Source organism: Lepisosteus oculatus, chromosome 15, assembly GCF_040954835.1.
Source record: "Lepisosteus oculatus isolate fLepOcu1 chromosome 15, fLepOcu1.hap2, whole genome shotgun sequence".
Lineage (NCBI taxonomy): Eukaryota > Metazoa > Chordata > Actinopteri > Semionotiformes > Lepisosteidae > Lepisosteus > Lepisosteus oculatus.
Window position 1 is genome coordinate 19,368,975 of NC_090710.1, and position 22,553 is coordinate 19,391,527.

General features: G+C 38.6%; 3 protein-coding genes across 3 annotated transcripts; 2 read left to right on the plus strand and 1 right to left on the minus strand.

Annotated features, from left to right (window-relative positions):
- Window positions 1–112: 112 nt before the first annotated feature.
- LOC102686168 (chymotrypsin-like elastase family member 1) lies at window positions 113–3,401 on the minus strand. Its single transcript, XM_006639102.3, has 8 exons — window positions 3,293–3,401; window positions 3,112–3,194; window positions 2,564–2,664; window positions 1,963–2,082; window positions 1,369–1,505; window positions 961–1,106; window positions 502–651; window positions 113–255 (listed from the first exon to the last, which is right to left on the minus strand). The coding sequence occupies exons 1-8, from the start codon at window positions 3,333–3,335 to the stop codon at window positions 238–240; spliced, it is 798 nt and encodes a 265-aa protein (XP_006639165.2). The 5' UTR covers window positions 3,336–3,401; the 3' UTR covers window positions 113–237.
- Window positions 3,402–10,608: 7,207 nt separating this feature from the next.
- LOC102686373 (chymotrypsin-like elastase family member 1) lies at window positions 10,609–13,907 on the plus strand. The gene is made up of 8 exons (XM_006639103.3): window positions 10,609–10,712; window positions 10,811–10,893; window positions 11,322–11,422; window positions 11,904–12,023; window positions 12,481–12,617; window positions 12,873–13,018; window positions 13,328–13,477; window positions 13,750–13,907. Exons 1-8 carry the CDS (start codon window positions 10,670–10,672, stop codon window positions 13,765–13,767), a joined length of 798 nt encoding a protein of 265 aa, XP_006639166.2. The 5' UTR covers window positions 10,609–10,669; the 3' UTR covers window positions 13,768–13,907.
- Window positions 13,908–18,466: 4,559 nt separating this feature from the next.
- Window positions 18,467–20,773, plus strand: LOC102686573 (DELTA-actitoxin-Ucs1a-like). The gene is made up of 3 exons (XM_006639104.3): window positions 18,467–18,650; window positions 19,296–19,456; window positions 20,030–20,773. Exons 2-3 carry the CDS (start codon window positions 19,326–19,328, stop codon window positions 20,442–20,444), a joined length of 546 nt encoding a protein of 181 aa, XP_006639167.2. The 5' UTR covers window positions 18,467–18,650; window positions 19,296–19,325; the 3' UTR covers window positions 20,445–20,773.
- The last annotated feature ends 1,780 nt before the right edge of the window (window positions 20,774–22,553 follow it).

A 22,553-nucleotide genomic window follows, 5' to 3' on the forward strand; every position in this document is an offset into this window, starting at 1 on the left:
ATTTTCATGCTTGTAATTTAATTAATATGCAAACTTATATTCTGAGTATTTCTGCATCTTTGTTCTGCATCATTTAAAAAGAGTGAGTTGAGCTCAAGATCAGGAAGAAAGGTTCATTTGCTCATAATGTTTTATTGCTTGGATATACAGTACATCTGTTACGTATTCTTGCAGGACGGCAGTGTCCACTTTGTTCCAGAGCCAGAAACAAGGTTCACACAAGCAGCCCGGGATCATTTAATTATAGGTGATGGTCTAGGAGAAGAAAGATATATCAACAAGGTGTCTTAACAATATATAAGTACTATAACTTCAAAAAGTGTCAACACTTTTTAATACAGCTGGAAGGACTAAATAAAGACACTACATTTCAAATTCAAAGCACTATACAGTAGTTCCAGGCCTGGAGGTTTACCAACCTAGTTAAAGCTCTCACAAATGAGGTACATTAGTATAGACTGCTTTATCGTAGACGATACGATACGATATTCAGGTACTCACATTGCTGATCCAGCTAGTGTAGGCTGAGATGCGAGTGAAGACACTGGGCTTCTGGTAAACATTGCAGCCCAGTGAAGACATGAAGGTAGAAATTCCATGAACCTCATATCTTCCATTTGTGTAGCAGTTCAGGGCTCCTCCACCATCACCCTTCAGGAGACAGAGCACAATGTGATTGTAAGATTAACACTGATGTGCCCAACCATCCAGGATGGGGCATTACAAATTATATACAAACACTGTACTGATGTTATCACAGGACAGTCATATGAAGAAATGAATTGAGAAATCTTTGCCTTCCTGAGCAAAGTAATTGTTTTCCAAGTGCAGTAGTGAAGACATTTTCCTAAATATCTGCAATCTTGATGGCAGCAAGAGGGTTTTAGTACTCAAGAAGGCTGAGTTGCTGAATGAAAAGACGGATGATGAAAGGGACAGATCTGTAGAGCAAATACATACGTAACAGGCTGCTCTGTACCCATCTCCACCAGCGCAGACCATGGTGGTCTTAACAGTGGATCCCCACCAGGCGCTGCTGGAGCAGGTGGCGTAGCTCACAATGGGCAGGTAGCCCTGCTGGAGGGTGGCCGACAGCTGGCCGTAGGCTGTAAACAACATACAGAACGTCACCAACTGAGAACTCATCATCTCGAAATTCAATAAGATATAGATGATGATGATACTCTGAAGCATATCAAGATATTTCATTTTCCAAGAATGATTATAAAAGCAGTAGCGAAAAGAAATAATTTATACAAACGATTTTCCTGTTCTAGAACATTGTTGCATCAATATATTTTATTTTACCCACTTTCCCCTTAATTTAAACCAGAATTTATATTGGAAGATTTCTTGTTACAAACTTACTGCTGGTGCTTCCCCAGCCAGTGACATAGCAGAAGTTGTTGTTGGGAAGGATGACGCCACTGCTGGGCAGTGATGCCACAGCGACGTAGGAGTTCAGGACGGCATTCTGACTCAGTTTGAGCAAAGCGATGTCATATCTGCACACAGCACAGGGAACACAGGAGGAGACCAGTTCAGTTCAGGAAAACTCTGTACAGATACACTAGGTTATCATATGAACATCTTTCATGATCTTTCATTCAAATTGTCAAGTACAGGGTAATAGCAGGTTTTATTTGTGTTTCCATTTGTTACTTGCTTTCAATTATTATTAATCAGCAGCACACTCTTTGAAGAGATTGAAACAGGTGGGACCAGCTGCAGCACTCAGTGACACAGAGGGACCGACGCAGCAGACAGTCATGCTGTCTGGTGCAGAATCCCCCATCCCCTGTCTGAATCCTGTTACTAATTACACTTAAACTAAGCATCATATGCATCTGCTCTTTCTTTATTATTCTGTACAACGGAATTGTTTTACAACAATTGCTAAACCATCTTCACTCATCCACAAGCTACAGTATTCATCATAAAGGGCCACAGTGTGAGACGTACCCAGCAGCAAGGTTGTTAGTCCAGCTTGGGTGAATGATGATCCTTTCCACAGGAATGATTTGCTCACGTCCCTCAATCCCGTAAATATTGTGATCACCCAGGAAAGCAACCAGAGTGCCACTGCAGAAAGAAAAGGTACAGATAGTAGATTCATTTCAACAATGTGTCTTTAGCAAGAACATTAATTACTCCAATTAATCTTCAATCTGACTCCATCGGCTCCATCAATCTACAGAGCCTTTAAGAACCATGAACAGACCAGGATCTTAACAGATTTCACAGTAAAGGTGTTTTCAACAACGTGGTCCACTTCCTTAACTCCTGTGTGTCAAACCAAGCCAAGGTCCCAGAGTCGTGTACCTGGAACATGGCTCTAGTTATTGAAGACTTTCAGTGTCTGTATGACACTGTGAAGAGTTGTACAATGGAATGAAGCGAGATCATTTTCAATAAACTCTTCCCTCTCCTCTCACAACTTTGTTACAGGGAGATCATTTGTCAGAGTAAAGAAAGTCTCTGGTTTGTAGTTTGTAGAATCTGATTTGGAATTTCATCTTTGATCTTTTCTACTTAATTAATGCTCCAATTAGTGTTTCTCTACCTTGCAGCACAAGAGGCTGTTGTCAGAACCCAGCGGCTGTGAACCAGGACACCTCCACAGTTGTGGGGATAGCAGTTGCTGGAGCTAATACGGATCGACACCTGAGGAAGAGAAAGACACTGGATCAGGACTGGATTTCTCACTGCTCTTGTACAGGGAGTGGAACAGAAATTGCACAGGAGGCATCTAGGAGACGTCACTGTGTGAGCCTTTAACCCAAATCTAATAGCTTTTTATGACATTTTGGCAAATTGTTTAATTGTTAATCATGGGATTTCAATGACGAAATATATATATACTATTTTTATTAATATAAATACCTAGTGGCTAACATTAGAATATAAAGCTGATAACATTTTGATTTTAATTACTAAAAACATTCACTGGTCTACTGGGCCAGTAGTATTGCATGCTGAAGGATGGAGAGTGCCTTTAGCGTCTCCTGAGCAGAGCCACATGCTACTGAGAGACAATGATTTAAACGTGTCTTACTGTATGTAAGCCCTCCTGCTGTGCTGTGTATTTCGAAATGAAATCTGCTCTCTTACCTGCCAAGGCCAGGAGTTGGGTGTGGCCGTCACCCCTCCCACCACCCGCTGCGCAGTGTTATTCTGGGCATCAACAGCCCGTCCTGCAAATGAACAGAACAGAAATGATTTTTTTATCATCCTGCCAGCTTGAAATACAATACTAGGTATATACACTACTGTCATATAAAAGACAACTCACCAAACAGGACCAGTAAAGCAATGAATGCAATGTAGGGAAGCATCTTGCCTGTTGTCCTTCTCCTCTTGGATAGTTTGCAGGGAGTTTCTAACTGATATTTATACCTGAAAACCCTGCAAAACACACCCCTCTCCTCTCCTCATTTACAGGAAAGGGAGATGATCTTCCCTTAAAGAAATTCCAGACAGGTGACTTCAAAGCTGCCCCACCACATGTTTTATTGTGGCTTTTTTACTTTTCAAGGTCAATTCATACGAGTTGAACTACTATGTTCATAATGAGTCAATCAATCATACATCAGCAGCCATGTACATTATGTATTATTATACTGTATGTGTAACTTTCCAGAAGGAATAAAACTGTGCATGTACTGTATAGATTAAGAACAAAATTATGAAGTTTCTATAGTTTTGGTGGTGTCAACACAGCAGATTAAGAGGAAACATTTTAAAAAAAGAAAGCAACTACAAAGAATCTTTAATACAGACAACCCTTCTAGATGTGGATTGCAATTTTTTAACAATTGACTGTAATTGGTGTGTGACAAGCTGGGCATGTGGACAATGTACAGGTGTGTGAATGATATATACTGTACAATAGATGTATCCAACACCCGAAACTCAGTAAACACACCACTGATGGCCACTGATAAAGAAAACAGAAATCAAAGTTTTTAAAAATATTTTTTGTAACTTTCGGGAATTCTGAAGCTGCTGCATCTTGGGCATTTCCACTCTGGACTGTGCACATCATGTCACGAGGACGCAAGTGTAGTGAAGTAAATTCCAAGAACTGCATTAGAATCTTCACCGTCTGTCTGTACAGATAAGATTTCAGAAAAACAGCAAATGTATGTATCCTTAAGTTAACAAGCAAGTATTTCCAGTAGGGAGATACCTGAAAACAATAGATCTCTCCACATTTCTGTACATGAATTTCCAGCATCAGCAATGGTGGTGGCCAGACAACACTTCTTTTAATTTAGAAATCGGCTAATTTAGCAGTCAATTTTTGGGGGTATTCTGGATATGTTGAATAAAAAAAATAATTAACAAATGTAATGATAAGGAGAAGAAAAGTTTATAAAACTTGTTACTGATTTTCAGGTCCTCATAACCTGAAGAGGTTGTAGTATTGGTCCAGCTGCTAAATGGTGCTAAATCCTGCTAACATCATAGCCTATCAGAGTTATGTTGTTTTTGAGGAGTACTGTCAATCATACATTGAAATTGCAATTCTGCTTTTAATAGGCCTTTATATTTTTTAATTTCTATTTAATAATATTAAATGGCATAATTCATCCTTCTGTACACCATTGTTTGTTATTATGGTCAGATGTGGTTACTAACTTGAAGACATACAGAATGTCAGTAAAATACCTGCAGTTTCCCCCCTGCGTGATCAAATAATTCACCCCTACAAACAACACTTAGTGGTAAACAACACCGTAAAAATAATGTTACAAAAATGTAACTTTAGAAAATAGTTAAAGGTCATGGAGATGATGGGCAAGATTATCAGGTGTGGAACTGCTTGGTGTGTGGGCGTGCGTGTTCTACCAGTTTACAGTCGATTACCATCTGCAGGAGATAAAGAGTGCCAGTGTGGAATCGAACCGTGCAAACTTTTGTTTATCTGATTTAGGAAGGAGCCTTAAACTTGATTAAAGAGGGAACAAAACATTCTCTTTGTTAGAGAGAGAGAAATTAATCGCCTGAGCTGTGGAGATTTCGGCTTGGTACTGCAATGAAGAACCAAACCCCCCGAATAAACATTTGATACAGCGCTCTCAATTAGACACACCAGTGGCTCTGACGCGAAAATGCGTTCTCAGGAGGCCGTCAGGGATGAAAAACTGAAGGGCTGTAATTGCTGGTATTCTGGGCCATCTAGTCATAACCAGCGGGTATCACGATAACAAAAGTGGATTTTTCACCGCTGTCAGACAGGGAAAGGCGAGAGCAAGGAATTAGTGTTCATATTTTAAACTTTGTTACGTAGATTAAACCCTATTATGTCCAATATAACCCACCTGAACATGACATTTCCTTAAGAAATTAATTGGTCTGATAGTCCTTTTGTAATGCTTCTAAAGCAATACATTATCCATTGCAGTTTAGTTACTGTATTATTTTAATATTTAATTAATATTTTAAACAAACTAATGTGTTGTATAGTTTTAACTTAATTCTTCTTACTTAATTTATATTAATTTCTAAACACTTCTTACTTAATTTATATTCAGTAGTCATATCAAAGCATCTCATCTTTCCTTGGGTTTATCTATGAATTTCCAAATGTTGTCTGATATATATTTTTAATATAATACTGTATGTCCCTGTTCTGGAGATTTTTAATACAGTATTCAATATCAGACCGAGGTCTCAGAACACATAGGACATAAACGGAGTCTCTTGATCTCTCAGTATTTCATCAACTCAACTCTTGCAAAAACCTTAAACTGCTTCTCTGCAGTCAGCTCTTGTACATGACAGATCTACTGTAATAGAAATTAACCAAAAACAACATCTTTGTACAGGACCAATATACTGTATGAAAGACACACATTAATTTTTCTGCTTACGTATATTTTAACATATGTTTAAAAAGTATTGAATGCAGTAACATGAAATTATAAAATCACACTGTGATTAATTGTATGAAGCTAGATATTTATTTTTTTCATCTTTCAGCTAACATAGTATTTAACATTTTTCTCTCCAGGGCATAAGCACAGCTTAGTAATGAAAACAGCAACCTGACGATATCTGTTTGTCGAGCCATTTGTAATAAGTGAGGTTTTTTAATAATTGCAGTGTAGTGCAATTATTTTTGTCTTCAATTTCATTTTGAACTTTTTTTTCCCTTTCATCATTGAAAACCTTTGACACAATGTCTTCAGTGCCAAGGTTTTTGTTTGATGTAAAGCTGTTGTTGCAAATTCTTCCTACTGTTACATTGTGTAATACTGTTTATGCCAGAGCGGAAAGAAGCCAGTTTGAATCAATTTGAACTTTCAGGAAAAGGTTAATTCCACACAGCTTGTACTTGATCTTGCGTGGTTAGAAATCCTTTCCAATATTTGATCCCACAGCCTTTCATTTAAGTTTAGCACTTTAATTTGCAACCTAATTGTTCTCCTATTTTAACTAATCTTATGACAGCAAATATTAAACTATCATGCTTTTAAGTCTTGGAAATAAACAGCCAGTGTACAATCAATACAGTAAAACTGCCACACAATTAAATTATTTCTAACACTATTTAATGAGTCTGATAATGCTTGTACTGAAGATGCAAATTGAAGGCCAAGTGCATGTACAGTATACAGTGTGTTTGTATTTCTATCTAACATGTATTGCTTATATATTCAGTACATTATCTCTAAGAAAAGCAGGCTGGTGTTCTAAGTTAATGAACATAAGAGGATATTAATGATAGAAAGTCATTCAGCCCGTCTAGCTTGTTTTGTAGATTGGGGCTGATTAATCAAAGCAAATTATTCAGCTGTTGCTCATAAGAAGACAGGGTATCAGCTAAAAAAATATGTCTTAGCAGTTTGTTTGAGTCTCGGAAACATTGCTGGTGCTCCATGTAAGTCAGAAGTTATTGTGATGAATTGGTGAAAATCTAGAGGTCTTGACAGAGCTGATTTCTATTGTGTATCAAGCATGGGAGGAATATGACACTATCCTTCATCCATGTCGCTTCTGGGTTATAATGAGATTATGTAGAAAGTTGACAAGTGAATAGAGCAAGAGCCCCGATCTTCTCCCCTGGAACCTGGCAGTTAACATCAAAATGTCACGTTGGCATCAACGCTGCCTTGGCTGTGCAAATAAGGCCGAGTTGCTAGAGGAAAAGACTAATAACTAATGTCACTTCTGTAAAGGGAATATTTTCATAACAGGCTGCTCTGTGCCCATCACCACCTGTGCAGATCATGTGGTGGTCTGAAAAGCCTTCCACAATGTCACAGTTTGCCTTTATAAAGTCAAAATATGACTTTACCATTAAGTTGTGATTTATGTGACCAACATAATCAGAAAAGGTTTAATATTATTATTATTATTATTATTATTATTATTATTATTATTATTATTATTATTATTATTATTATTCAAATAATTATTATATGACCTGCTAACAGGGAACAATGCATCAGCAAAAGCCAAGTCAGGTGACTTACTGTACCATCACTAGGAGGAAAGAACATGACAATAAGAAGAATTTGCCACACCAGCATCACATCAAACAAATGCCTTGGCATTGAAGACGATGTGTCAAAGAAATTCAGTGATACAAGGAAACAATAGTTGAAAATGAAATTGAAGACAAAATAACTGCACTAGGCTACAAAATCCAACAGCTTGAAAAACAGGTATGACCAGAGGGCTGTGTTTTCATTACTAAGGTATGCCTATTCCCTGGAGAAAACAATGTTAAATATTGTTAGCTGAAAGGGAAAAAAGAAAACATCTACACTAACCTCTTCCAGTTAATCACAGTGTCATGTTAATACATTTTAATGGTTTTTAAATATATGAAAGCACCAAAATGTGGGTAAATGTGTTTTTCATATCTTGGTCTTATCTGGAGATGTTTTTTTTGTCAATTACTGGTATATTTGTAATATACTGTACCATAGTGCAAATTGTGTTACATCTGTCATACTTTGGATCTGTCGTGCCGAGGCCTCAACCAATTCGAGTCCTGCGGTTGCCAGGGCCAACACCTGCATTCCGCCTCTCAATCGGACCGGTAATTTCCCAATCAGGCAGTCAATCAAGATCTCAATCGGGCTAATTGAGGTCCCCGTTTAATGCAATTCAACCTGCAATGTCGTTGCTCCGATTGCCTCACCGCTCGCTAGAAATCTTAAGCCCTTTTCCTTTTTTTCTAATAATAAACAACGACAGCGGAGAATTATCCCGACCTCGCCAAACTTTCCATTTTTCCCACTCGTTGTTTTCTTATTTTTTTCCTCCGCGCTTCAGCTCGCCTTCGTATCGTTCGGCTGGGAGCTGCGGCTTTCTAAGCCAGTCTCCCTCAGGCAATATCGCTTCAATCCCTGTTTTTCCCAGTGGAAACCCCTTTCCCCCTTCTTTTCTTAGGAACGATTCTGCTTCTCTTCCTATTAGCCTGCCTGCTTCACCTCTCTCGATAGTAGCCCTTAGCCATTCTCCGCTTCTCCGGAGAAACCTGAAAACAGCTCTCTGAGATCTGCGCTTGGGCTTCGACTAATCACCACGCTGCAGCATAACTGTCATACTGTGGATGTTGAGTGGTAATAGTTTTTATCTTCACTTTCTCGGGGACTTTGGTATAATTGTGGGTTGTTGAACAATAGCAACGATTCTTAAAAACTTCCACACGAAGCTAGAAGTGTACGTTTCCATTAGAATGTAATGTAGTGCCTTCATATTATGGCCAGCAGCCATATCACCCTGCAACTCACAACTGGCAACCCACTGAAGCTCAGCAGGTGTGAGCCTGGTCAGTACCTGGATGGGGGGACCACCTGGGAAACACTAAGGTTGCTGCTGGAAGAGGTGTTAGTGGGGCCAGCAGGGGGTGCCATGCAGTCCATGTGGGTCCTTATACCCCAGTATAGTGACAGGGACACTATACTGTAAACAGGTGCCGTCCTTCGGATGAGATGTAAAACCAAGGTCCTGACTCCCTGTGGTCATTAAAAATCCCAGGGCATTTCTTGAAAAGAGTAGGGGTGTAACCCTGGTGTCCTGGCCAAATTTCCCATTGACCCTTACCAATCATGGCCTCCTAATAAGTCCCCTCTATGTATTGGCTACATTACTCTGCTCTCCTCCCCACTGATAGCTGATGTGTGGTGAGCGTTCTGGTGCACTATGGCTGCCGTCGCATCATCCAGGTGGATGCTGCACATTGGTGGTGATGGTGCTGGTGTTCATTGTTTTCTCCCTATGTCTCTGTTTTTCCCTCGTAGGCTGTCGTATCCCTCCTAATTGTTAGATTTGTGAAAACAAATCACAAATTTATCAGTTAGGTGTGAAATTGAAATGGTGAAAACACCTTTGTGTCTGAGTTCTTATTCTTTGTCTGTTACGTCTGTCGGGCATATGTTAATAGGTTAATGCAGGTTTAATGCATAAAAAGCATGTGCTTCATTGTGTGCGAATCCTCCGGCCATTACTGTAATATGAGACCACCATTGGACCATTTTCACCTTCCCAACAAAAAATCGTACAAATCTGTTGTTGAAAAAGCGACATGATACTTTAACAGGACACTTTTAAAGTTCACAAATATTTTAAGAAGAACCCCCCCAAAAATATTTTTTAATTTATCTTATTAGGAATCTAGTAATACAGTTGCTAGTTTCTGGAATGTTTTAATGCATAGAAGCCAACAAATATGTGCAATATACAGAAACAGAGATCTAAATCAAACTAAGAACTAAAGAAATACAGAACTGAACAGACTGAGACACAGGTGGAGAGATCTTTTGAGAAATCTGTTGTTTTTAGATAACTTCCTGATGTACTGCACCAGTATCACAATGTATGCTGGAAATACTTGCTTGTTAACTAAAGGCTACATACTGTATATTTACTGTATTTTTTCAATCTTATCTGTACAGACAAACGGTGAAGATTCTAATGCAGTGCTGGGAATTTACTTCACTTGTTCTACGCTTACTTCCTCATTATGTTTCACATTCAGTCCAGAGTTGAAATTCCTAAGCTGCAGGAGCTTCAAAATTGTTGAAAGTTGAAAAAGTGCTTTTAAAGACTTTAATTTAGGTTTTCTGCATCTGTGCGTGTGTTTATTAAGTACTGGGAGTTGGATACATCTACAGTACATATCATTCACATACCTGTACATGGTCCACATGGCCAGTTTGTCACTTCACAGTCCAAACCAATTACAGTCAATTGTTAAACGATTGCAATCCACATCTAGAAGGGTTGTCTGTATTAAAGATTCTTTGTAGTTGCTTTCTTTTTTTAAAATGTTTCCTCTAAATTTTCTGTGTTGACACCACCAGAACTACAGAAACTTCTTCATTTTGTTCTTAACCTATACAGTACATGCACAGTTTTATTCCTTCTGGAAGGTTACACATACAGTATAATAATACATAATGTACATGACTGCTGAAGTATGATTGATTGACTCATTATGAACATAGTAGTTCAACTGGTATGAATTGACCTTGAAAAGTAAAAAAGCCACAACAAAACATGTGGTGGGGCAGGTTTGAAGTCACCTGTCTGGAATTTCTCCTTATTTACAGGAAAGGGAGGTGAGGAGAGGGGTGTGTTTTGCAAGGTTTTCAGGTATAAATATCAGTTAGAAACTCCCTGCAAACTATCCAAAAGGACAACAGGCAAGATGCTTCCCTACATTGCATTCATTGCTTTTCTGGTCCTGTCTGGTGAGTTGTCTTTTATATGACAGTAGTGTATATACCTAGTATTGTATTTCAAGATGGCAAGATGATAAAAAAATCATTTCTGTTCTGTTCATTTGCAGGACGGGCTGTTGATGCCCAGAATAACACTGCACAGCGGGTGGTGGGAGGGGTGACGGCCACACCCAACTCCTGGCCTTGGCAGGTAAGAGAGCAGATTTCATTTTGAAATACACAGCACAGCAGGAGGACTTACGTACAGTAAGACAAGTAGCATGTGGCTCTGCTCAGGAGACGCTAAAGGCACTCTCCATCCTTCAGCATGCAATACTACTGGCCCAGTAGACCAGTGAATGTTTTTAGTAATTAAAATCAAAATGTTATCAGCTTTATATTCTAATGTTAGCCACTAGGTATTTATATTAATAAAAATAGTATATATATATTTCTTCATTGAAATCCCATGATTAACAATTAAACAATTTGCCAAAATGTCATAAAAAAGCTATTAGATTTGGGTTAAAGGCTCACACAGTGACGTCTCCTAGATGCCTCCTGAGCAATTTCAGTTCCACTCCCTGTACGAGAGCTGTGAGAAATCCAGTCCTGATCCAGTGTGTTTCTCTTCCTCAGGTGTCGATCCGTATTAGCTCCAGCAACTGCTATCCCCACAACTGTGGAGGTGTCCTGGTTCACAGCCGCTGGGTTCTGACAACAGCCTCTTGTGCTTCAAGGTAGAGAAACACTAATTGGAGCATTAATTAAGTAGAAAAGATCAAAGATGAAATTCCAAATCAGATTCTATAAACTACAAACCAGAGACTTTCTTTACTCTGACAAATGATCTCCCTGTAACAAAGTTGTGAGAGGAGAGGGAAGGGTTTATTGAAAATGATCTCGCTTCATTCCATTGTACAACTCTTCACAGCGTCATACAGAGACTGAAAGTCTTCAATAACTAGAGCCATGTTCCAGGTACACGACTCTGGGACCTTGGCTTGGTTTGACACACAGGAGTTAAGGAAGTGGACCACGTTGTTGAAAACACCTTTACTGTGAAATCTGTTAAGATCCTGGTCTGTTCATGGTTCTTAAAGGCTCTGTAGATTGATGGAGCCGATGGAGTCAGATTGAAGATTAATTGGAGTAATTAATGTTCTTGCTAAAGACACATTGTTGAAATGAATCTACTATCTGTACCTTTTCTTTCTGCAGTGGCACTCTGGTTGCTTTCCTGGGTGATCACAATATTTACGGGATTGAGGGACGTGAGCAAATCATTCCTGTGGAAAGGATCATCATTCACCCAAGCTGGACTAACAACCTTGCTGCTGGGTACGTCTCACACTGTGGCCCTTTATGATGAATACTGTAGCTTGTGGATGAGTGAAGATGGTTTAGCAATTGTTGTAAAACAATTCCGTTGTACAGAATAATAAAGAAAGAGCAGATGCATATGATGCTTAGTTTAAGTGTAATTAGTAACAGGATTCAGACAGGGGATGGGGGATTCTGCACCAGACAGCATGACTGTCTGCTGCGTCGGTCCCTCTGTGTCACTGAGTGCTGCAGCTGGTCCCACCTGTTTCAATCTCTTCAAAGAGTGTGCTGCTGATTAATAATAATTGAAAGCAAGTAACAAATGGAAACACAAATAAAACCTGCTATTACCCTGTACTTGACAATTTGAATGAAAGATCATGAAAGATGTTCATATGATAACCTAGTGTATCTGTACAGAGTTTTCCTGAACTGAACTGGTCTCCTCCTGTGTTCCCTGTGCTGTGTGCAGATATGACATCGCTTTGCTCAAACTGAGTCAGAATGCCGTCCTGAACTCCTACGTCGCTGTGGCATCACTGCCCAGCAGTGGCGTCATCCTTCCCAACAACAACTTCTGCTATGTCACTGGCTGGGGAAGCACCAGCAGTAAGTTTGTAACAAGAAATCTTCCAATATAAATTCTGGTTTAAATTAAGGGGAAAGTGGGTAAAATAAAATATATTGATGCAACAATGTTCTAGAACTGGAAAATCATTTGCATAAATAATTTCTTTTCGCTACTGCTTTTATCATCATTTTTGGAAAATAAAATCTTGCTTCAGAGTATCATCATCATCTATATCTTATTGAATTTCGAGATGATGAGTTCTCAGTTGGTGACGTTCTGTATGTTGTTTACAGCCTACGGCCAGCTGTCGGCCACCCTCCAGCAGGGCTACCTGCCCATTGTGAGCTACGCCACCTGCTCCAGCAGCGCCTGGTGGGGATCCACTGTTAAGACCACCATGGTCTGCGCTGGTGGAGATGGGTACAGAGCAGCCTGTTATGTAAGTATTCTCTCTACAGATCTGTCACTTTCATCATCTGTCTTTTCATTTAGCAACTCAGCCTTCTTGAGTACTAAAACCCTCTTGCTGCCATCAAGATTGCAGATATTTAGGAAAATGTCTTCACTACTGCACTTGGAAAACAATTACTTTGCTCAGGAAGGCAAAGATTTCTCAATTCATTTCTTCGTATGACTCTCTTGTGATAACATCAGTGCAGTGTTTGTATATAATTTGTAATGGCCCATCCTGGATGGTTGGGCACATCAGTGTTAATCTTACAATCACACTGTGCTCTGTCTCCTGAAGGGTGATGGTGGAGGAGCCCTGAACTGCTACACAAATGGAAGATATGAGGTTCATGGAATTTCTACCTTCATGTCTTCACTGGGCTGCAATGTTTACCAGAAGCCCAGTGTCTTCACCCGCATCTCAGCCTACACTAGCTGGATCAGCAATGTGAGTACCTGAATATCGTATTGTCTACAATAAAGCAGTCTATACTAATGTACCTCATGTGTGAGAGCTTTAACTAGGTTGGTAAACCTCCAGGCCTGGAACTACTGTATAGTGCTTTGAATTTGAAATGTAGTGTCTTTATTTAGTCCTTCCAGCTGTACTAAATCTTTTTCTTCATATTATTTGTGTCCTTTTCCATTGTTGACACTTTTTGAAGTTATAGTACTTATATATTGTTAAGACACCTTGTTGATATATCTTTCTTCTCCTAGACCATCACCTATAATTAAATGATCCCGGGCTGCTTGTGTGAACCTTGTTTCTGGCTCTGGAACAAAGTGGACACTGCCCTCCTGCAAGAATACGTAACAGATGTACTGTATAGCTTTATTGGCAAACTCAATAAAGGGTTTTCATTATCTTCATTTCACCTCACTGCATCTTAGCCATTCTGTTTCAATACATTGTAAATGATAAAGAAGATAAATGCAGAAATAATCACATCAGGATTGATAGATTAAAGCAACATAATGATGAGAAGACTAATAATTACAGAAGTACAGTATATGTCTCAAAACTGTTGCCTTGGATGTGGCCATCTTTTGCTCCATTGATTGGATCACTCCACTTAGACCTTGTAATCTCTAATTATTGTAAGAAAAAAAGTTACCTACTTTATAAAGTAATACAAAAGTATATTCAGGGCAAGGAGAAATGACGACAAATACCCATAAGAGAGAATCAAAAACATTTTGTAATCCAAGAATAATAATTAAACACCAAATACTGTGTATACTTAAAAATAAGAAGTACAATAAATTACAAATTTGAGATAATTACTCTTCAATACATTTATAAATACAGTACTGTAGATTCCACTGTACTGTTCAGTATTTAAACATAAATTAAAATAGACAATATGTAATAAAAACAATAAAATCACGAACGTGCTTCCCTGACATGATTCCAAAACCAGCTCCTCACAGTGTTTAACAAAAAAAATGCAAGATGATATGCAGAGGCATACTGTATGTGCTTGAAAACAAAGCGAGACTGAAGCATTAAATGTAGCCTTAGTGGAAGCTGGTGGTAACCACTTTACTTTACACAATTTGTCCACAAATCCCATAGGATTTGTACTGTACTGCATATATAGAAGGTACATAGAATGTACATAAAATCAAATTTACATAGATCGAATCTGACTATATCTGACCTGGGGAAGGGATGTATAGTATAGAGATTAATGATAATTTCACTTTAGTCAGGGAAATATCAAGTCTTACATGAGGTGTGATGTCTTTATTCTCCTACACAGCTTGATAACCAGGTGGAAAACTTAATAAGACAGGACAAACGTTTACTGCAAAACATAACACAAAATACACAATGTTTACATCTACATAAATATACATTGAAACCTCAATGTTCGAAAGTTCTACATCGACAAGTTCGCCTATTTGTGCAAAGCTGTTTCTCACCACTTTAGCCACATTTACAGACCAAAATGTACATGATGGCATCCACCTCGTTTAACAAAGAGAGAACACGTTTATGTAGCAGCGCATCCTGGGTTAAGCTTTGTTCAGTTTCTATCAGGAATTTCCTTTGATGTAAATGATGGGTAGACTTGTTAGGAGAACAATGCCTGTATGTAAGTGTCATGCAGTGAAATAAAAAGTGTGAGAAAAATTTCAGTGGTGCCTTAAGTTATCATAGCCTGCATTCTCAATGAAAAGAATAAAAAATGAAAAGGATAACAAAAGACATATTCACTTGTGCAATGCTGTACACTTGATTTACTTTTGTCTGTTACTACTGTGCTGTAACAAACTTTATTATGGTACAGCAGTCCTGCATTTATAATAGTAATAAAAAAACTGAAAATGCACTCTGCTAAGAAAACCAAAACTGCTAATACTGTACCAGTAATTTATTTGTTCACACACACAATAACTTGCATACTTTTTTAAGGTACCTAACCCTCGTAAATACAGAGGTTTTGCTTTATTTACAAAATATTTACAAATCTGTGAATTATCAGAACATCAATAAACATCTTAAGAACTGGTGCACTGCTGGGTCTGGCTATTGAACATGTGTAGAACGAGCTTGGATGTGTCCTCCAGAACTCAGAGACCAGTGAACCAGGCTCTGCAAGAGGAAAATCCCACAAGACAGTATCTGCAATCTGGTGCAAAGCAGGTTTTGCAGATGTGTAGCTTGTTGTGTTTGCAGCATTCACAAGGCCACAAGCCTGTGACGATTACAGTAGATGCCCTGTTGATGAATAATGTTAATCAACATAATGAATCCTCCTGTCTTGCCTGTTCATTAAAATCTCAGGGCACCTGCAATGCAAAATATTTTTTAAAATGTTCACGATAATTTTCATAATAATAGCTGTACTAAGCAGATAACGTGGCTCTGGAATGCTAAATACAAGGAAGTGTTCTCTAATTTAGTTTTTTTGGTTCTGTATTGGGCGGCGCAGTTGTTAAAGGTGTGGCCTCACTAGTGGGGCCTTGAGTTCGATTCTTGACCTGGGGTGCCATCTGGGTGCACTTTGCATATCCCCCTATATTTGCATGTCTGCTCTCTTCCTCTCCCTCTTCTGTTGTCTAAATGTGATTTTGTATGGGTGTGTTTCTGGATTTTTCATTGACAATCACTGACCCACAACTTAATTAACTAGGTAAACCGAGGTAAATTTTACAACTGTTTTCATATCTCAGCAAACATCCCTCTGCTTTGAAGCAGGAAATGTTCACACTGCCAGCTGTTGCACAGCTTATCGAAACTCTGCAGCAAAATAATTATTGTATCACCATAAATTGGTCTTACGAAGCAGACACAGCAGGGTGATTGTAAGGAAGCACTCATGCTTAGGCTATGTGTTAAACACAATGTCAGATGTTTTGTGGCCTGTTTCTCTAGTGAAGATGCTACTGAGCACGTCCACTTCTGAGAAATATGAATACAAAAATCTGACTATAAAAAAATTATTCGTGGTTTGGTAATTGGGTCGTTTTGTGAAGAGAGAACTAGCAACTGTGTATGTGTATGCGTCGGAAACCGAGGTTTGAAAACAAATTAGTTTTACTTTCATTTCACACTGAGGCAACGAAAAACGCATACACAAACTACTGCAGGAATCCACAAAACAGACTTTTTGCTAATTCAGTTTTACCGGTTTTATTTGTCCAAAACATAGAAGGAATTAAAAGGACTAACCATGACTGAAAAGCCCCTCTTCACTTGCTATGAGAAATCATTAGCACGAAAGTGTGCTTGAGAAAGAATTTCTGTATCCCCTATTCTGCAATATTTAAAGTTGATACGAAAGCCCGTATTTATCAAGTCAGTGGTGTACCATTTTGTGTTTCCAGCTTCATTTCCACTTCTTACCACACAGAATCCGAAACTACCTCTTTGTAAGTCAATGAATTCTATACAGAGTTTGTCTGTGGACTTGTCATCTAATTGTTTTTTTTGCCACAAATTGCACACTGTCACACAGTGTGGCTCATACGTCTGAGAGTTCCTCATGTCATTTGTGGAAGAGAGCAATTTTTATTTAGGTGGACATAAATTCCCAGAAGTTTCAGAGGACATGGGCAATCTGTATGGTTACAGCTATAGATGACTAGGAAGTGTCTCTTCGAGAGCAGATAAAGTGCGTGACACCTGACACTTCCAGCTTCAAAGCAGAGGGGATATTTGCCGAGATGAGGGAGGTGCCAAGATCAAAAACTGCTGTTAAGTTTCCCTTGGTTTTTTTAGTTTCTTTGAAGTTCATTAAGTTGTGGGTAAATGCCTGATGATGAGCAGTCCATAAACACACCACCTGAAATCACATTTAGACAACAGAAGAGAATTGCGTGCTGTATGTTTTGTTGTATGTAGTGTAGTGTTTGTATTGTCATCGTTAATAAACATTTGTTTAACCAAGTGTGTCTGGAGTATGACTCTTATCACCAATGCTGTGCCAGAGAATAAAGAATTAATGTGCCTCTTAATTATACCAACCAATCTAGAGAAATTCTATTCTAGAGAAATCACTTACAAAGTGTGGGTAATGAATAATTATTTTACTTATTGACGAAACCGCTCGGTCAATTCCTGAAATTCATAATTTTTGGAAACCCCCATTTGTAACACCATATTAAAACACTGTTTCAATATGTACTGTATATGCATTTTAAATTCATGTGCCATAAGGAATTTCTTTGGCAGTAATCTTAATGTTCCTCCATTACAGCAAGGATTTATTTCAGTGCCCATGTACACATACAGTACAGTGTTCGGGGCACTGTTGTTATGTGCTAATGTGGGGAAACAGCCTTAAGGCACAAACGGGGCACTGTACATTGAAAAATCAAGTCAAAATAACAGTAACATTAAACAGAAATAAAAAAATAGAGACAGAGATAAAAAGAAAAAATGTGGAAAAAGGAGAAAAGGCATACATTAATTGAAAGCTAGACTAAACTGATAAGCCCTGCATCGATTTGAAAACTGTAAAAGAGATTCCACGATGGGCAGTAGAAGAGTTCCAAAGTTGTGGAGCAAGGCAGGAGAAAGTACGCGCCCTAATGCACTTGTACCTATAAGGAGTTACGACTCAAAATGTGCCTCTGCGGAGTGTACAGCCCTGTTTGGTACATACTGCAATATAGGGTGAAATGAAGGATGCTACATATTGTGGGGTTTTGGCATGCAGGACTTTAAAAGTTAAAAAACTTGAGTTCTCTAGGTAACGGGGGAGCCAGTGAAGAAGTTGTCAGAATTGGGGTGATGTGGTCAAGGAGCCTTGAACCCTTTAGAAGCTGAGCAGCAGAGCTTCGGACCATTTGAAGTTTGTCAAATGGCTATTACAGTAATCTCGTTGAGATATATTAAGGCAAGCATCAGGGTTCATCAGCAGTGTAAGCAAGAAAAGATCGAATGCGGTCTGACAAGAGCAATGCATGGGGATGTGAAAATGAAAATGACTTGAAATGAAAGCAATTGAGACCCTCATTTTCATATAGAAAACATCACTTGGACAAACGTATAGAAGTATGTGTTCTGCTGTGGGATTGGACGATACAAACTTTATATAATGCAGAGGCAAAGAGCCTGGGTCATTTGTACTCAGAAGAGCGACTGAAGCAAGAGAACTCTGCAACAGGTTGGGGCATTTTTCACAGTTTTTTTCTGTGTATTCCATGTATTCATAATCTATTAATTTGTTTTCTAAATTTGACATTCCTCTTTTGTTTTCGCATTGTTGTTAAAAAGAATAATCAACAATCCAATATTTTTAATAATGTCCAGTCATTTTGATTTTTTTATTAGTTCCACTTATTTCAAAACAACAGTAATGTTAGAGTTTAAATTAGTCATTACTTGTCTTGAATGTAAATCACCTTGGAAAAGTGCATCAGCACTGACATACTGTAGTGGCCAGCACTCTCACTTCACAGCTCCAGGAATGTGTTTTGCTCATGTACAGTATGTTTGCATGGGTTTTCTCCAGGTATTGTACCACAGTCTAGTCCAGTGACATGCTGTCTATGTAAAGTACTGTAGCATCTTAAAAATCCTGACATGCCTGTATGTGTTTACGAGTGTGTCCCTCTGGTGTCCCATCCACGGTGCAATAAAGTTCTTGTAATGGAATCTTTCTTCAGGTTTTTAGTTACATTAGGGGAATGCTGTAGTTACCCCTCTTCAACATGTGACTGAGAAATATAAATAAAATGACTTACAGCACGCAGAGGCAGTGTGAGACTGATAGGAAAACTTGTAATAATTGTTCTGCTTTCATTGCCAGGAACCAGCTGACTTTGGGAACACACTGAACATGTCCAGATTATTATCAGTGATAGATGGGATCAGCCAGATTGAAGAACTTTCTAGAGCCCTAAACAGTGATCGAAATGCAGCTATTGAAATTTGTAACCACATGGAAAAATATCATCTAACAAACCCAAGGTAAGTTATCAGAGGTGAAATAGTAAGTTTTGGATAAAGAACATAAAATAAAATTTTGAAGAGTCAAAAATAAAACTAAGTAATGACATCTTGTAAATCACAGTGCAACTTTCTAATGTAATGTAATGTTTTTGTTTTAAATGTATGAGACAAGCTGTGTTTCTTAATGTGAGATAGAAATTCCTTATAGACTCACAATTTGCCAAACTAGACAAAATTCAGTAAAGCATAATTCTTATTAGTCATTGGGGAAATAGTCACTAAATCTACTCCTCTATTGGGAAGAGTCAGTGAGGTCAGAAGCTCTTCTTATTTAAAGTCTCAGACCCTGTTTGTATGAGCCTTATAGTCAAACCTTGGCCCCAGTTGCCCTCAAAGCAAAGATGAAATGCAGTACATTAAAAATAAACAGTATTTTGTTAATGTTCTATCTTCACACTGCCGAATGGCCTTATCTGTAAGCTCACTATGGACATCTGCTGAATCAGAAAAAGTGTAAGAGCATGCAATATATGCGGTACAAAACATACAGTCGTCTGCAAACAGTGACCTTGATCTTTTACTTTGTATCAGGACCTACTCATTCAGTGGAGATGTCTGTGATCCTCCTCACCCTACAGTCAAAAATGATCAGAAAGCCATGTGCTCCTTCTCGAAGCAAGTGGGCACAGCCACCGGATGTGTTGGAATTCTGATGTATGATATCACCTCCGGCTCCCAGGTCTTGCACCGTCTGGCCATTATGTTTTCAGTGCCCTTTGACTACAACCTGTACGAAAACTGGTTTGCTCTGGGGATTTTTCCTAAAGATCAGGCCTGTGATCATGATCTCTACAATCTCATGTATTATAAAGAAGCCAAGAGTTTCACCAGAGGCAAGGCGGCAGGGGGGAACATGTTGAAACATGGGGAGTCGCAGATTGAAGTCAAAGGAACTATGTCAAATAAAGGCAGCGCCATCCTGAAAATAGAGATGCATGAAACATAAGCTAATCAGTAAGACGTTTCCCCATTACATAGCTGGTAGACTGCATATGTCAAATTGCTTATAGATTTAATTTTGACAGTTTAGAAATCAATGTATTAAATGCACATGATTTCTTACTTTTTTCTGCATTATCATTAATGCACTGTGCTAGTTTTTATGCTATTTTGCTAATATATTTTGCTTAATACATTAGTTGTGCAAAATGAGTTACCTTAGTAATAATGCAATGTTTTTACAATTTTAGATTTCCCTTTTGCATAGTATGTTTTATCTAACTGCATTTGTCTTTGATCCAATGCTTGTGGAAATAAATTAATACATACAGCAGATACTTTGGAAATATCCATCCTTCCATTTCATAACTGTGTTCTTGTGTCTCGGGGGAGCCGGAGCCTATTCTGGCCAGCATCAAGCACAAGGGTGATAGAAACCAGGTGACAGAGTGTGTGACAGAGTGAGAAGTGTGTCATCTTGGGGATTAAAGGTGAGACTGTAACTGATGGTCACGCATTTATTAGTCTTGCAGATGGTGGAATTACAAAAATCTGATGTTTAATCTCAAACTTCTGACATGGGGAGGTTTAAGAAGGCTGCCCAAACTTAAATGAGACTTAGAGAGGCCTAACGCAGGACTCGAATTGTAGAAGTCTGGACTTTCAGAGCCACGCAAGCTTACCTGCATGTAAAAACATCATCATTGTTTAAAAGGAGTAAGATACCTTCTTCAAACCCTAGGGTTAGGATTATGGATATGGTTTAGTTTATGGAGTTTGTTACCTGCATGTAATTAATGATCAATTTATCAACAGTAGAGGTTTATTATTATCATGTGTAAGGTATTACCTTACCGGTGTACCAGTATCATATGCCATACAGTATTACCTTCATAAACCCCCTGTAAATGGCATTTGCAATCTTATCTAATGATAATATTTCTTTATTAGCCCTATACAATTTCTTGCATTAGGAATGCGTCTTTTCGCATACCCCAGCTTTTTCTCCATGGAGACACAGACACAGAGACAGAGACAGGGAGAGAAGCTTGGGGTCAGAGCGCAGGGTCTGCCATTGTACGGCGCCCCTTTGAGCAGTTAGGGTTAAGGGCGTTGCTCAGGGGCCCAACGGAGTAGGATTCCTCTGCCAGCCGCGGGATTTGAACCGACAACCTTCCAGTCACAGGCACAGATCCCTAGCCACAGAGCCACCACTCCGCCCGGAGCTTCCTATCTATGGAACTTACTATCTAATGTCTGTCTGAATCTGATTCTAACATCCAACATGAACTGGCGTTTTTAGCTTACTGATTCTTATTTCTTACATTAACATTTTAGCATCTCTTATGAGATCGGTTAGCAAGCATTAGAGCACTTCCATTGAGGCCAGACTGTGCCAGCAGTTTATATTTCTATGTTAAGAATCATTATCACTGTATAATCACATCTCTCTTCAGTCTGTTACACAGGCAATCGCTTCGTGTCATACTCAGAATCATTAGTACTGTATTTCCTCAGAGTGTAAAAGCCTTGTAGCAGACCTGACTGTGGTGTTTTTGACTTCCTTTTTCGACACCTGTGAACATGAACTGAAGCACGTCTCAGTGGTCAGTCGCCCTGTGTGAGTGTTATACGTTTCTGTTTTTTATGGTCTATCCTGACCATAAATAAAATCTTCACATAAGCCTCATCCTGTGCTGAATATGTACATGAGTTGTTTTCGGAATAGTACATATTTACATTTATATACCCATATAGATGATGATATTCAGTGTTAGAAACATTGAGATCAAAAGTGAGGATAACAGCTGAAATCAACTTAGTGACCAATGAGGGTGATGGACTGTGAATATCGACTTGCAGTTGAAATCTGAATTAATAACTTTAAAGACGTCCCCCTCAAAAAAATCTAAACGGTGTTAAATGTTCAGATTACATATATGTGTTTAATAAAGGCTCAATGGATTGCAAAAAATGTATCATATTTTATGCTGAATGTTTGTTTTTCTTTAAATTGTAGTTTTGTGTTCTTTGCACGTGAAGTTCTTGAATTAAAAAAAAAACTAAAATTCAAAGCATGTAATAACCAGCCATGTAATCAGATTTTTCCAAACAT